This window comes from Nicotiana tabacum, chromosome 18 (genome assembly GCF_000715075.1).
Source record: "Nicotiana tabacum cultivar K326 chromosome 18, ASM71507v2, whole genome shotgun sequence".
Classification (NCBI taxonomy): Eukaryota; Viridiplantae; Streptophyta; class Magnoliopsida; order Solanales; family Solanaceae; genus Nicotiana; species Nicotiana tabacum.
This window is the reverse complement of record NC_134097.1, coordinates 59,265,430-59,280,052: the sequence shown is the minus strand read 5'-3', so window position 1 is coordinate 59,280,052 and position 14,623 is coordinate 59,265,430. Positions and strand designations below refer to the sequence as shown.

Genomic DNA, 14,623 nt, shown 5'->3' with positions numbered 1-14,623 from the left:
AGGAAAAGCATAACACCAAGCCTGACCACCACCTGATCGATCTCCCTCTCTAGGGTGGCCTCAAGATGACTGGGCCCTACCTCGAGCTGGCTGTGCTAGTGGTGTAGTTGATGGTGCCAGAATCATAGGCTGATATCTCTATTATGGAACCCTCCTCAATAGTGTGGGGCAATCCCTCTTGAGATGACTCAAGTCTCTACACTCATAGCAACCCCTTCTAACGGGCTGTTGACCCTAATAACCTGAAGAACTACCCATGGAAACCTGTGAAGATGAAGCATGGTAAGAAATCTATTCTGGAAATGCACTGAACGATAACTGAACTGAATGAGTATTGTATGAACCATGGCTAGTTGATGCACCACGAGACGATCCATTTGAGTGGGTCTATAAGGACGACCCCTGCTATGATGGGACTACCCTCCAAATGAGGCACTACTAAAACAACCTGAACTACGAGGCCTCTTGGCCTCTCTCTCCTCATGATCTTGACTGTGAACCTGCTCTAGGCATCTAGCAATATCAATCACCTTATCAAACCTCCTACCCAGTGTAATCTCTCGAGTTATGATGAAGCGTAGTCCATAGTTGAGGCCATCAATGAACCTCCTAACCCTCTCCCTCTTACTGGGAACGAACCATATCACGTGAAAAGCCAACTCTAAAAATCTCATCTCATACTGACTCACTGACATACCCTTCTAGCATAGCTGCTCAAAATGCCTACGCAACTCCTTTCTGCGACTCTGTTGAACAAACCTCTCTAAGAAGATAACTGAGAACTCATGCCACTCAAGTGGTTTCGGTTGGCCTGCTGAACTCATAGGCCTCCCACCATCTGTACGTTTCCCCCATCAACTAAAAAGTAGTGAATGAAACTCCACTGGTCTTCAAAATTCCTAGCGTGCGAAGGATTCACAATGTGACGACCCGGACAGTCGTCTCATAAGTTACCGCTCCATTTATTTCTACTTCGTTATGCTTTTTTTATCTATGTTATGTGGTATCGGGTTGGTCGGATTGAGTTCGGAAAGGATTTGGTAAGGTTTGAGACACTTAGTCTCTATAGAACGAGTTTAAGTTGGAAAAGTCAACCGGATGTTGACTTCTATGTTAGAGGGCTCAGATGTGAGTTCTGAGGGTTTGGTTACCTTCGGGAGGTGATTTGTGACTTAGGAGCGTGATCAGAATGAATTTTGAAGGTTCGTAATGGATTTAAGATTTAATCTTGAATTGGCGAAGTTGATATTTTGGCAATTTCCGGTTGGTAGACGAGATTTTGATATAGGGGTCGGAATGGAATTTTGAGAGTTACAGTAGTTCCGTTGTGTCATTTGGGATGTGTGTGAAAAATTTCATGTCATTCGGACATGGTTTGGTTGGATTTTTGATCGAAAGTGTAATTTAGAAGATTTTAGAAAGTTTGGCTTGAATCCGATGTGTTTTGGGTGATTTGATGTTGTTTGAGGTGTTTTGATGATTGGAACAAGTTTGAATAAGGTATTAGGATATGTTTGTGCCTTTGGTTGAGGTCCCAAGGGCCTCGGGGTGATTTCAGATGGTTGACGAAGAGGTTTGAGACTTGTTGCAGCTGCTGAACTTTGCTGCTTGTAGTATTTCTAAACCTGCAGATTGGGGACCGTAGGTGCGGTGTTGCACATGCAAGAGAGGAACCACAGAAGTGGATTTTGAGAATTTGCTAGGGACCGCACTTGCGGAATCGCAGGTGCGGAAGAATGAGCGCAGAAATGGCTTGGGATTTTAAGTGAAGGACCGCAGAAGCGGCAATTTGACCGCATATGTGGTACCACAGAAGCGGTGGGATGGTTGCAGATGCGAAAATCCCTGGACAGAAGGTATATATTGCTTTCTTCGCGAAATTTTGCAAAGAACTCCAAGGGAAAGAGGCTAAGGCATAGGATCTCAAGAGGAATCAAAGGATATCGGTTGGGTAAGTTCCCTAAGCTTAATTACTTGGGTTAAGATCATTTTTTCACTGTTTAATCATGGTTTTAATGGAGATTAAGGGCTAAAAATGGAGGATTAGGGCTTGAGTTTAAGAGGCCTTTCAAGAAGGATTTGAGGGGTCATTTGGACTCCGATTTTAGTGTTCTTGATATGCATAGACTCGTGGAAGATGAGGAATCTATTGATGTAAAGATTTCTGAATTTCGAGATGCGGGCCCGGGGGTCGGGTTTTGGTAATTTTGGGATTTTTGGTATTTTTCGATTGTTTTCGCTTGGGCTTCATTCCCTAGGCATATTTTGACATCCTCGTTCTGATTTTGGATAGATTCGACGCGCGTGGAGGCCGATTCGAGGGAAAAAGGCATCGCAGAGTAGTATTTCATTGGTTTGAGGTAAGTAACCATTGTAAATCTGGAACTGAGGGTATGAAACCCCAGTATTTGACTTGTTTTTTATAAATACGGTGGCGCACATGCTAGGTGACAAGCATGTGGGCGTGAATCGGTAGGGATTATGACTTGGTCTATCCTGTAGCGACTATTAAGCCACGTATTTGATTTGGAAATATTATGTTATTCCGTATTTTGGATATTTATACCATATTATGGGTTGTATGCCATGTTTGGGGCTTTGTGCCGACCTGTAGCAACCCTTAGGGGCATTTTGACTGTTTTTCCTTACTATTACTTGCTAAAAACATATCCTCAGTCATGTCTTACCTGTTTAAATATTTAAAACTAGTTTTATCTTTCCACTTCTAATTGTGAGGACTGTTTGGGCTGAGTTCCCTAATTTCTATTGTTGTTCCCGAGAGGCTGTGAGGTTAGTGACTAAGAGAGGTTGAGAACCTAATAGAGAGGATATGATTTGTATATATTAGGGGTCGGGTTGCACGCCGCAGCGATACTTATATGGATCGGGCTGCACGCCGCAGCGATTTATATATACTGGACCGGGGCTACACGCCGTAGCGATATGTATATTGGATCGGGCTGCACGCTGCAGGAATATGATAATTGGGTTGTAGGAGCCCCTCCGGAGTCTGCACACCCCCAGTGAGCATAGTTGACTATAAATATATGGATGGGGCTACACGCCTCAGTGATTACTATGATTTCTATTATTATTATGAGATATAATGAGCCGAGTGACTGAGAGGCTGCCCGAAGGGCCATATTCTGAGTGATTCCTTGCCCGAGGGGCCCTATTATGATGATTTCACTGTTTTCACTCTTCTTTTAAATAAGCCTATGTTGGGTAATATTTCTAAGTAAATGATTTCAATGTTTAAACTGGAAATGATGATTTTTATGACGAGACTGATTTTTAAGCTATATGTTTTGAACTGCTCGTCACTGCTTTCAGTCCTTATTTACTTTAGTTACTTACTGAGTTGGCGTACTCACGTTACTCCATATACCTTGTGTGCAGATGCAGGTGCCCAAGCGGCCGAGTGAGGGCTTTTAGCTGTTTCAGTATTTGACGGAGACTTCGAGGTAGCTGCATGGCGTCCACAGCGCTGTTCTCTCCCTCTTATCTTATTATCTTTCCGTGTTTCCTAGACTATTGATGTATTAGATATTCAGGCTTTTATTAGAGGCTCTAGACTCGTGACACCAGATTGTTGAGGCTATGTAGTTATTGTTATTTTTGACCGTCCGTATATTTCTGTTGTTTTAACGCTTATAATGACTTCAGTATTTAAAACCTGTGCTAGAAAATGGCTTAAATATTAAAGGAAAATGGGTCGTGTTAGTTGATTGGTTGGTTTGCCTAGTAATGTGATAGGCACCATCACGACCGGTATTTGGGGTTATGACAAGTTGATATCATAGCCAAGGTTATATAGGTCTCGCGAGTCATGAGTCGGTTTAGTAGAGTCTCGTGGATCGGTACTGAGACGTCTGTATTTATCCTCGAGAGGCTTCAGAACCTTTAGGAAAATTCTTCATATTCTTGAAATTCTTGTCGTGCGAACTTATTGATCCGAATACTAAACTTCTATTATTCCATTCTCTCACAGATGGTGACGACAAGAGCTATCGGGCGGGGTGGACGGCCACCAGTTCCACCAACTCGGGCCACTAGAGGCCGAGGTCGTAGTCAAGGCGTGGCAGGGGCAGGGCAGCTAGGGCAGCACCTGCAGATCCACCAACTGCCCCCGTTTAGGATCAGGTCCCAGTTTTGGACGCTACAGCAGCACCAGCTCAGGCACCAGCTGTGCCCATTGTGATTCCAGGCTTTTAGGAGGCTTTAGCTCAGATCTTATTAGTGTGTACCGGTTTGGTTCAGGCAGTCTCAGTTACTATGACCGCAGCTACTTCTCAGGAAGGGGGAGGCACCCAGACTCCCGTTGCCCGCACACCTGAGCAGGTTATGCAGGGACTCCAGACACTGGGGGCACCTCCAGCCCAGCTGGTTGCACCAGCTCAGGAGTTTGTGGTACCAGTTATGTCGGATGATGAACATCGTCGACTTGAGAGGTTTGGTAGACTCCAGCCTCGGACATTTAGAGGTGCAGAGGGAGAGGATGCCCACAGTTTCTTGGAAGCAGTTCTTCGTTCTCTTCTTGGAGAAGTATGTACCACAGTCACACCGAGAGGAGCTGTGTAGGCAGTTTGAGCAGCTACATCAGGGGGAGATGACGGTGATGCAGTATGAGATGCGGTTCTCTAAATTAGCCCGTCATGCAGTTTGGATGGTTCCCACCGACCGAGAGAGGATCAAGAGGTTTGTTGATGGCCTTACGTATCAGCTTCGGATTCTCATGACTAGGGAGAGGGTGACAGGTGCTACCTTCAAGGAGGTTATTGATATCGCTCGTGAGATTGAGACAGTTCGCCGACAGGAGCGACAGGAGAGGGAGGCCAAGAGCCCTCGGGGATCTGGTAGCTTTAGTAGTGCTCCTTCGAGGGGTCAGTTCCAGCAGGGTAGACGTCGTTCATTCAGGCAGACTCATTCAGCTCACCCAGGTTACTGTGGAGCATCATCAGGTCATGGCTTTCATAGTTCTCGTCAGGGCCACTCATCACTTAGTGCCCTTCCAGCTCAAAGATCGTCTTGTGCTACATCAGTCCAGGGTTCTTCCATGCCATGTCCTCTTACTGGTCATTCCGGTGCAAGGGGTTCCCTTCAGTCCCTATCTCCAGCACCGGGGAGTTATTATGAGTGTAGAGAGTTTGAGCATATGAGGAGGCAGTGTCCATATCTTCGTGATGGTCAGTCTCAGTAGAGGGATCAACCCTCGACTCCTACTCTAGTTACTTCACCACCCGCCCAGCTAGCTAAGGTGGAGGTCAGGCAGCCAGGGGTTGCCCTAGAGGGGAGGTCGATCAGGTGGTGGTCAGGCTCGTTTTCTATGCCTTTCCGGGTAGATAAGATGTTGCTACTTCAAATGACGTGATTTCAGGTATTGTTTCAGTCTGCCACAAAGATGCCTCTGTATTATTTGATCCCAGTTCCACCTCTTCTTATGTGTCCTCGTATTTTACTCGTTATTTGGGTATGCCCCGTGAGTTTCTTGCTTTACCTGTTCATGTATCTACCCCGGTGGGCGATACTGTTGTTGTAGACTGTGTGTTCCGGTCGCGTGTGGTGACTATTGGGGGTCTGGAGACTCGAGTGGATCTATTATTATTGAGCATGGTGGATTTCGATGTCATTTTGGGCATGGATTGGCTATCTCCGTGTCGTGCTATTCTGGACTATCATGCTAAGACAATTACATTGGCCATACCAAGTGTGCCACGGATCGAGTGGCGAGGCTTGACCGATTATGTTCCCAGCAGAGTGATCTCATTCTTGAAGGCCCAGCGTATGGTTGGGAAGGGATGCCTTTCGTATCTAGCCTTCGTGAGGGATGTTAGAGCTGAGGCTCCCAGTATTGATTCTGTCCCATTTGTGAGGAATTTTCTAGATGTGTTTCCTGCAGACCTGTCGGGCATGCCACCGTATAGGGATATTGATTTCGGTATTGATCTGGTGCCGGGAACTCAGCCCATTTCTATTCTTCCGTATCGTATGACACCAGCGGAGTTGAAGGAGTTAAAGGAACAGCTTTAGGAACTCCTTGATAAGGGGTTTATTCGGCCTAGTGTGTCACTTTGGGGTGCATTGGTTCTATTTGTGAAGAAAAAGGATGGCACAATGAGGATGTGCATTGATTATAGGCAATTGAACAAAATACTTGCAACTTGCTCCTCCAAATTCTCAACAAAAGACATTACTTGATGAGTTTTCTTATAGGACCTTCTGTTTCAAATGAATAACATATACTAGCTTGCGAACACACCCTGATAACATCAACTTGAACGACATTGCATCAAATGTAAAGTAACATTGTGCTCAGACCTTTCTTAGCCACCTTCTTTCCTCCTTATCTGCCTTATAGGATTTAAGAAACCATTCCACTTTCCCTTTGAACATTCTCACGATCCCTCTTTACTGTTAACACTCCAAAGCACACTTTATTCCTAGTATTGTAGCTACTAATAGTGTTTCTTGGTATTGCAACTTGAGAGTTATCATGCTAAGCATGTCTGTTTCGTAACAAGTGTTCGTCCTCTCTCAATCTATTTCGAACATTTTCCTTTGTCGTTTTGGTAGATTGTGTTGTTTTTCCCTTTTTGATCGCCCTTTGGTCGAGACAATATGCTGGTACTATCTTTTATATGTGACGGGACAATTCATTCCCATCCCATTTTGCCCTTAATGCATAGTTGATAGCCTTATTGTACCACACACTTGCTGCCTCCCATGAACGCGTAGTATCAGTGTCCCTAGTTTGTTGAGTTTACCACACTACCACTTCACCACCAGTAGTCTCACTATCCATTGTAATATGTAGACATGAACTCCCTCTAAATTTTTTAGTTGATATTTAGTGTCACCCAAGTTGGTTGCATTACGGTTGATACTTTATACCTTTTATTAACATTGTGCTCTAGGCGAATCCACAATTCTGGTGTAAACTATTTTGTGATACTATGACCACCTCAATTTATAGATTTTCTTTCAATTCTTCTAGTCTCATTCTTCCTAGGTTGTGAATAGTTATGCACTCTTAGGTTATTATAGCATTACATTTATTTCTTCCACTCATTTCACCTTCCTTAGATTCTTGAAACTTTAGCTAAATCGCAAATCCACGATTAACTCGTTCAAAAATCTCACAAGCCTTTCACAGTTGATCTACAGTACTTTCCTGGGTTCCATTATCCTTGATTCTCTAATAAGTATAAAACCTTTTTACAAACCTTACTCTTAGTTCCTAGGATCGTTGACCTTGTCCTGTACATTGTCATATATGATGAATTTACCTTTCTTAACCATCCACATTTTTGGTGTACTAGTGGTCTATCATTAGCATATCCTTTTAGAGAATCACATTATCCCTTGCCACTTTTCTAAACTACACATGTATTCAACAAAATATCCAAACATTATAGCTACATGGTCTACTCTTATTTTATTGTACTTAAGTAGCCTCACCATGGCCCTTCCTCCCCACCTGGGGTGAATGTTTTTAGATTTCGACACAAGTCTTGAATTTAGCAACTTGAGGGACATATGTTTCAAATCTCTTATCCTCTTGTATATGATCGACTATTAGGGAGATTTAAGTCGCCATGGTTCTAACCTCGTAAGTGCTCTACTCTTATTCAGCTGCACATGTTTGGATCCAAATTTCTCATGTCAATATCTTTTAGGAGGTAACACAACTTCGCACATTTATGGGATTTTTGTAACATTGTGAATTCAATTGACTCTCCTTTCATAACTTCTTGTCTTCCGTGAGAGACCTACACTTTCATAATTACTTTCTAGGTCATGCCTTCCATATATCACATGCCTATGTAACAAATTTTCTTTTACACCTTAGGATCATATACATGGTTCTCACACTATCCACATGTACTAGTTAAGCTTAGGTCTTATTTATCATGTCAATGTCTCCTTGGAGGTAGGTAACCACTTTTAACACTTTTCTCATATAAAGTATGCTCTCGGTACTATATACCTATCTTATATGTCCATACCACTCATTCAACATGATACATGTGACATCTCCTTAATAATCAGGCCTTTACCCATTTGCCATGTCATTTGAAAATATTACTTGGAATAGATGAAAGAGCAGTTAAACTTACCCTTAACCTCAACACATGAGTTAGAAGACAATATTATAGTCAATCTCTATCGCACGATCTGGAGTGTTGAAGAAGGGTAACATTCCTAAATGCCCAAGTAGCCTCCTAATTATAGATGTGGCCGACAACATACCGAACAAGAAGGACTCTACTAGAAATGGCTTCGAGATATCCTCAGACACTTTAAAACCCTTAGCTCTGATACTAAGCTTGTCACGCCCTGACCTTGGGGAGCACGACCGGTGCTCAACTGAGATAATCCGGCGGAGTAAGCCTGCTAGATTTTCTTCTACCCAAACTCACCCATGAATAAAGAGAACATATATTTTTGTAAATTAGGCAATAGGGAGATCATGTATACAATACCAGTTTATTACCATTAGTTACTTCCATTTTAACGTCTAAAAATACACACACTTTCATAGTTTGAAGTGGAACAAGTGATTCAAATACAACATAACTAGTTTGACGTTCCCAGCACCAACAAACAACCCACACTATATCTGTGAAGCATTTAATAGATATGAAGGAGTAAAAAGATAGCGCCGAGACACCGGCTATACCTCAAAATATAATACAGATGGAACAAAAGATACACGACCCCGAACTGAAATGGGGCTCACCAAGTCAGCTAAGAAGAGGGGGCATCGCTATCACTGACCAATACCGCCTGTTGTGGAACCACCTGCATCCATTAAAGATGTAGCGCCCCCGGCAAAAAGAGACGTTAGTACATATCGAATAGTACTAGTATGAAAAACCAAACACCTCTTCAAGGATTTGGAAATACAACATGAATGTGATGAATCATGGAAACAATAAAAGGGCTTAGGTAGCCATTAAAACCATAGCAAATTTATTTAAAGCTTTCAATAACATTTATAAATTTCAAGTCGGGGATTCTCTATAACAACCTTTACACAAAGTGGCCCTGCCTCCTCACCCCAATGTGTGCGGATGGAGGTGAAATCACAATACAACAATCTCTACACAAAGCGGCTCTACCGCCTTACCTTAATGTATGAGGGCATAGGTGCAACCACAATACCATAAACTCTACACAAAGCAGCCTTGTCGCCTCACCCCAATGTATGCGGGTGGAGGTATAATCACAATACCACAACTCTACACAAAGCGGCCCTGCCACCTCACCCCATTGTATACGGGTGGAGGTGTAACCATAATACCACAACTCTACACAAAGCGGCTCTGTCGCCATACCCCAATCTGTGCGGGTGGAGTGCAATCACAATACCACAACTTGGATTCTCAAAATGATAACAGTTTGTACAAAAGATTTTCTTTCAAATCAAACTCTTTAGCACCTTTGAACTTAACAAAAATATGAGTGCATAAGATCTCATCAAATAGGAAATAAGAGTTTGATCACATTGATTTCATATAAAACTTTCTTCCCAAAGAGGGTATAACATAATTAAGTAAAAATAGAGAACCATTAACACATGAGGGTCCTGACACGTTATGCAATATGTGTATCAATTTACTAGCTTGAATATCCTACATCCGTAATGTTTCAAGTTCGAACTACATACGATGGAGTTTTGTAAGAGTACGAGAATTCTGATACTAGAAAAAAATGAGTTTAGCCTTCATACCTTGATGGAGCTCTTTAGTGATACTAAAACCTCCCACTACTCTTACAACTTCAATCTACATCAATATAATTCTATTGGACCAATATTAGTAAAAATTATTAGGTTTTTGGTCATTTTCGCATTTTATCAAGCGCCTAGAGTGCATAGCATCCAACTACCTCTATTAATGGTGTTTCTTCATCCAACAATCCCCACTTCCCACCAACAAGAGATACTATAACATCCTTTGTCCACTAAATACCTTCTTAGCATAGTTATAATCATCAATAAACTCACATCAACCAACTTTTACTTACTCACTCATTACAAAATCTCTACAACACCCAATAATCTAGGTTAAGGACTTATGGCTTCCAATCACCATCCCATAAGTGCTAGAACTTATTTCTTGCTCATATATTCACTAAGAATCCATACATGTAGGTCTAATGGCGAAGGATTACCTCTTGTAGACCAAATCTTGAAAGTTAAATTTTGGGGTGTTCTTGAAATTTTGAAGAAATCCTGTGGAATCCAATCAAAACCTGATTGTTACTAGTGATTAAGAAGCGAAATCATCAAAAAATACACTTAAAAACTCACCTTAATTGTGTATTGGAATCCTTGGCCGGATGGGTGAGGGAGAGAAAAGCCCAAGTCGTGAAATCTATGCGAAGCACAAAACCTCCTGCCATTGAACAAATCCATGCGAACACGATCCCCATGTCGCGAACATGATGAAGACTGCACCATACACCAGATCAGCAGTTCTATAAGGCCAAAATGAAGGCGAACTTTGTCTGAATCATCCCCGAGGCTCTCGGGACCCTATTCAAACATATCAACAGGTCCTAAAACACGATACGAACTTAGTTGAAGCCTCAAATAATATCAAACAACATCAAAAACATGCATCGCAACCCAATTCAAGCCTAGTGAAACTAATGGATTTTCAACTTCTAAAATTGATGTCGAAAGCTATCAAACCAACTCCGATTGACCTTAAAATTTGCACACTATTCATAAATTACACAACGAACCTTCTCCAACTACCAAAAAACAAAGTCCAATTCTGGTATCAATAAAATCAACTCTCGGTCAAACTTTCCAACTTTTACCAATTCAAGCCGAAACGACCCACTGACCTCCAAATCTATATCCGGACATATGCCTATGTCCAAAATCACCATACAAAGCTATCGGAACCATCAAGGCTCTATTCCGGAGCCGTTTACACATCAGTCAACATCCAGTTAACTCTCTCAACTTAAGTTTCCAACCTTAGGACTAAATATCCCAATTCATTCCAAAATCCTCTAAACATAACCAACCACTTCGGCAAGTCACATAACCACAAATGAATATAGAATAAGTAATAACTAGGGGAACGGGGCTACAATACTCAAAACAACAGGCCGGATTGTTACAGTAACATAGATTAAAGAATAATATTGATATCAGTAGTCTTTGGCTTTGTAGAGAACTTGTGATATTCTCTTGGGGCTTGTCCTTTTTTGTTCTACCTCGAACAATTACTTGAATATATGTGTGTAACGACCCGACTATCATTTTATATATTTGCGCCCTGTTTCCCCTTTTGATGCTTCACATACGTGTGATTTAGGTTTTATGACTTGCTGGGTTAATTGTTTTCGTTCCAGAAAGATTTTGGATTGATTTAGACCCTTTGGCTTTTAGAAGCCTAAGTTGATAATATTGACCAAACTTTAAATTTTGTGAAAAAGATCCCGGAACCATATTTTTAAGGCTCCGATAGATTGGTATTATGATTTTAGACTTGAGCATATATCCGGAATCAAATTCGGAGAATCGTAGGTTGATTTCTGTTATTTTGCCGAAAATTGACAATTTGAGGTTTACAAGTTTAACTATAGGTTGACTTTTGGCTATTGGGTTCGGAATTTGATTTTAGAACTTGGAATAGATTTGTTATGTTATTTAGAATTTTTTTGCAAAATTTGGTAACATTTGGCGTTGATTTGATAGGATTCGTATGCTTAGTTGCAATTCTAGAAATTCTTGAACTTTACTTTAAAATTCATGCGTTTTGGTGTCAAATTTGTAGTTCTAGATGTTATTTTTGTTTTTTGATCACGCGAGCAAGCTCGTATGATATTTTTAGACTTGTGTAGATATTTCAGACGTAATTCAGAATGTTTTAGACTGAAAACAGAAAATCTGGTGTGCTGGTGCTCTGATGTCGCAATTGCGAGCACCAGTTTCACAATTGCGAACATGGCAGGGGAGGCTCAAGTGTCGCAATTGAGAGACTAGTTTCACAACTATGAGATTTTCAGGATTGGGGTAGGCTCGCATTTGCGACGGGGACCGGCTTCTCAACTGCGAAGCTATTGTCACAATTGCGACTTCCTCTTACACTGCAGTGGCCGCATTTGCGAGAATTTCTTCGCAATTGCGAGGCTGCAAGTCTGGAATTTAGGTCTCAATTTTTATATTTTAGAACTCTATACTCGGTAGGAGGCGATTTGAAGAGGGGATTTTCATGTACAAATATTGGATAAACTAGTAAATATAAAACAATATAGTATAATATATTTCGAAGTTCACATCAAATTGATATAAACAAGTGAGCAAACTAAGTAGTTGCTGCGCTCATTAAGGATATGAATTGACAGGAGAGAAGACAGATTTCAAGTTTTCAACCACCACCGCTCCTTTCATTCTCCTAAAGAGGGTAGCACACCAACCTCCACTTTCTAAAGTAAAAGTAACGATACTATTTTATACTCCACATGAATTACTTTCATCAAACGGTCATTACCTTTTTTCTTTTAGTTGTACTATACTATATACAAGTAATAACTACATATTTTGAGGTAGCATTTGGACATAAATTTGGTTGATATTTGAAAAAAGTGTTTTACAAGTTGTGTTGAAAATTAATTTTAAAAGTTGAAGTTATGTTTGGACATGTATTTTATTTTAAAAAAATCGATGTTTTGTGAGTGGAAGAAAAAATTTCATGGGCAATTTTTGGGAACATGAATTTTTTTCAAAATTTTCTAAAAAACTGATCATATTTCATGATCAAACGGTATTTTTCAAAAAAAAATAAAAAAAATAAAATAAAAATGTCAAAATCTATGGCCAGATTGGGGATAAATATAGTGAGGGAAAACTAGGGTGTATCGACCTTTCAATAACAAAGACTTAAGTTTACATTAAAAGATTAAAAGAACAATTAAATAAGCAAATAAAGGAACATATTGGGAGCGTGTGGAGACAGAAAGTGAATCATTTCCAACCAAAAAGAAAAGTGAATCACAAAAAGAGAAAGCTTCAACTTTCTGTCTTTCCATTCCTATCGTTTCATCCCCTTTCTATTGTACTTAAACAATTTCCATTGTGTTCTTCTACCATACTTACATCTTTATGAGGACATATTCAGGAGAACAAGCCCTACAAGAAAGATATATCAACTTTTCTTTGTTCTTACCCTAGAATCAGTTATACCAATGTTTCTAAAAACCTCCATTTCCTCTACCAAAAAGCTCTTCCAAAAAACCCTAGATAGTGTCAAATCCTTTTTCGCCGGTGGATACCAAAAGCTTCCAAAAAGCCCTCCATGCAGTCCCCTACTTTTTTGTGCTGGCGGAGCCGATACCAATGTCAACCGAAGCTACACAGAGCTGGAAAAATATTATACCGACTTCAGTACCCATTGGGATTGCGGAAAGGACAAACCCAAGAGGAAAAGCAAGAATAAAATAATATCTCCATCAGCAAATATCTCAAGGCAAGAAGACGACGTTCACCAAAAGATCGTTAGGTTCACCAAAGTGAGCCCAAGAAAGAGTAATTATCAGGTTTTGGAAAAAGAACGTGAAGATCATGATAGTTGTCAAGTTCTTGGCTCAAATGATGATTTAAAGAGGAAGAAGATTATGTATGAAGGAAAGAAGAAATGCCAAGAAATTTCGAGTCCAGGAGATGACTTAAGAGAGGAAAGGAGTTATTTGGTGGCTCAAAAGCTAAGGGAATTGAAAATGTTAGAGAAGAATAACGAAGAGCACGGTAGGGATATTGAAGAAGTTCTTTACTACTACTCGCGTCTCACTTGCCCGACTTATGTTGAAATTGTTGACAAGTTTTTCATGGAAATGTACTCTGAACTTTTCAACCAGCAAGCGACTTCTTTTGGGTATATTAATCATAATATGAGCCTCCAAAGAGTTAACTTGTATTAACTAGCTCCGCGCTATCTTCTTCTGTTTCTTCTTTTGTTAATTTTCTAGTGATCATCTGAAAAATAACACGAATACTTAGCTTGTCCATTATTCAGTTGTCTTGCTTCCTCATTGTTCTAGCTTTTTCTCACAAAATAACTAGGAGTAATATAAAAGGAAAGAGAAAAGAAGAAAATTGTCACTTCGATGTCGAGCAGTCTTAGTTTCTTTTTCCTCAATAAGTATATTTTTCCATATGATTATTAATTCCTTAAAAGAAAACATTTAATGCAATCACCGCTTTGTTTTTCTCGGTTCAAGTGTATAGGATAAAATATGTTTATATTAAATGATTGCACGAAGAAGTGACACGTGGAGCCGAAAACAAAAAATAGTTGAATCTGAAGGAGACGATACGGTCTGTTACCGGAGAGAATGATACTTACAAAGATAAAATAAATGCCTGCCACCCGGTAGCATTTAATGAGGAGTATTTTATAGCATTAAGTACACGGCCCGTTAGAGTGGCTATGTCATTGATAACGCCAAACTATGCCTTATATAAGGACACACACAGACGTAGCAAATATAATCTGAGTAATTTTTTTTTTGCCCAGAGTCGAACCACAGAGAATTAACCTATCAATTACTTTTGTCGGATTTACTAAATTCACATAATCAACTTCCCCAAACTTTGTAATTC

General features: G+C 40.5%; 1 protein-coding gene across 1 annotated transcript; it reads left to right on the top strand.

Moving 5' to 3' along the window:
• Nucleotides 1–12,902: 12,902 nt before the first annotated feature.
• On the top strand, nt 12,903–14,128 carry LOC107776747 (uncharacterized). Its single transcript, XM_016596663.2, has one exon. The coding sequence runs from the start codon at nt 13,210–13,212 to the stop codon at nt 13,939–13,941; it is 732 nt and encodes a 243-aa protein (XP_016452149.2). The 5' UTR covers nt 12,903–13,209; the 3' UTR covers nt 13,942–14,128.
• The last annotated feature ends 495 nt before the right edge of the window (nt 14,129–14,623 follow it).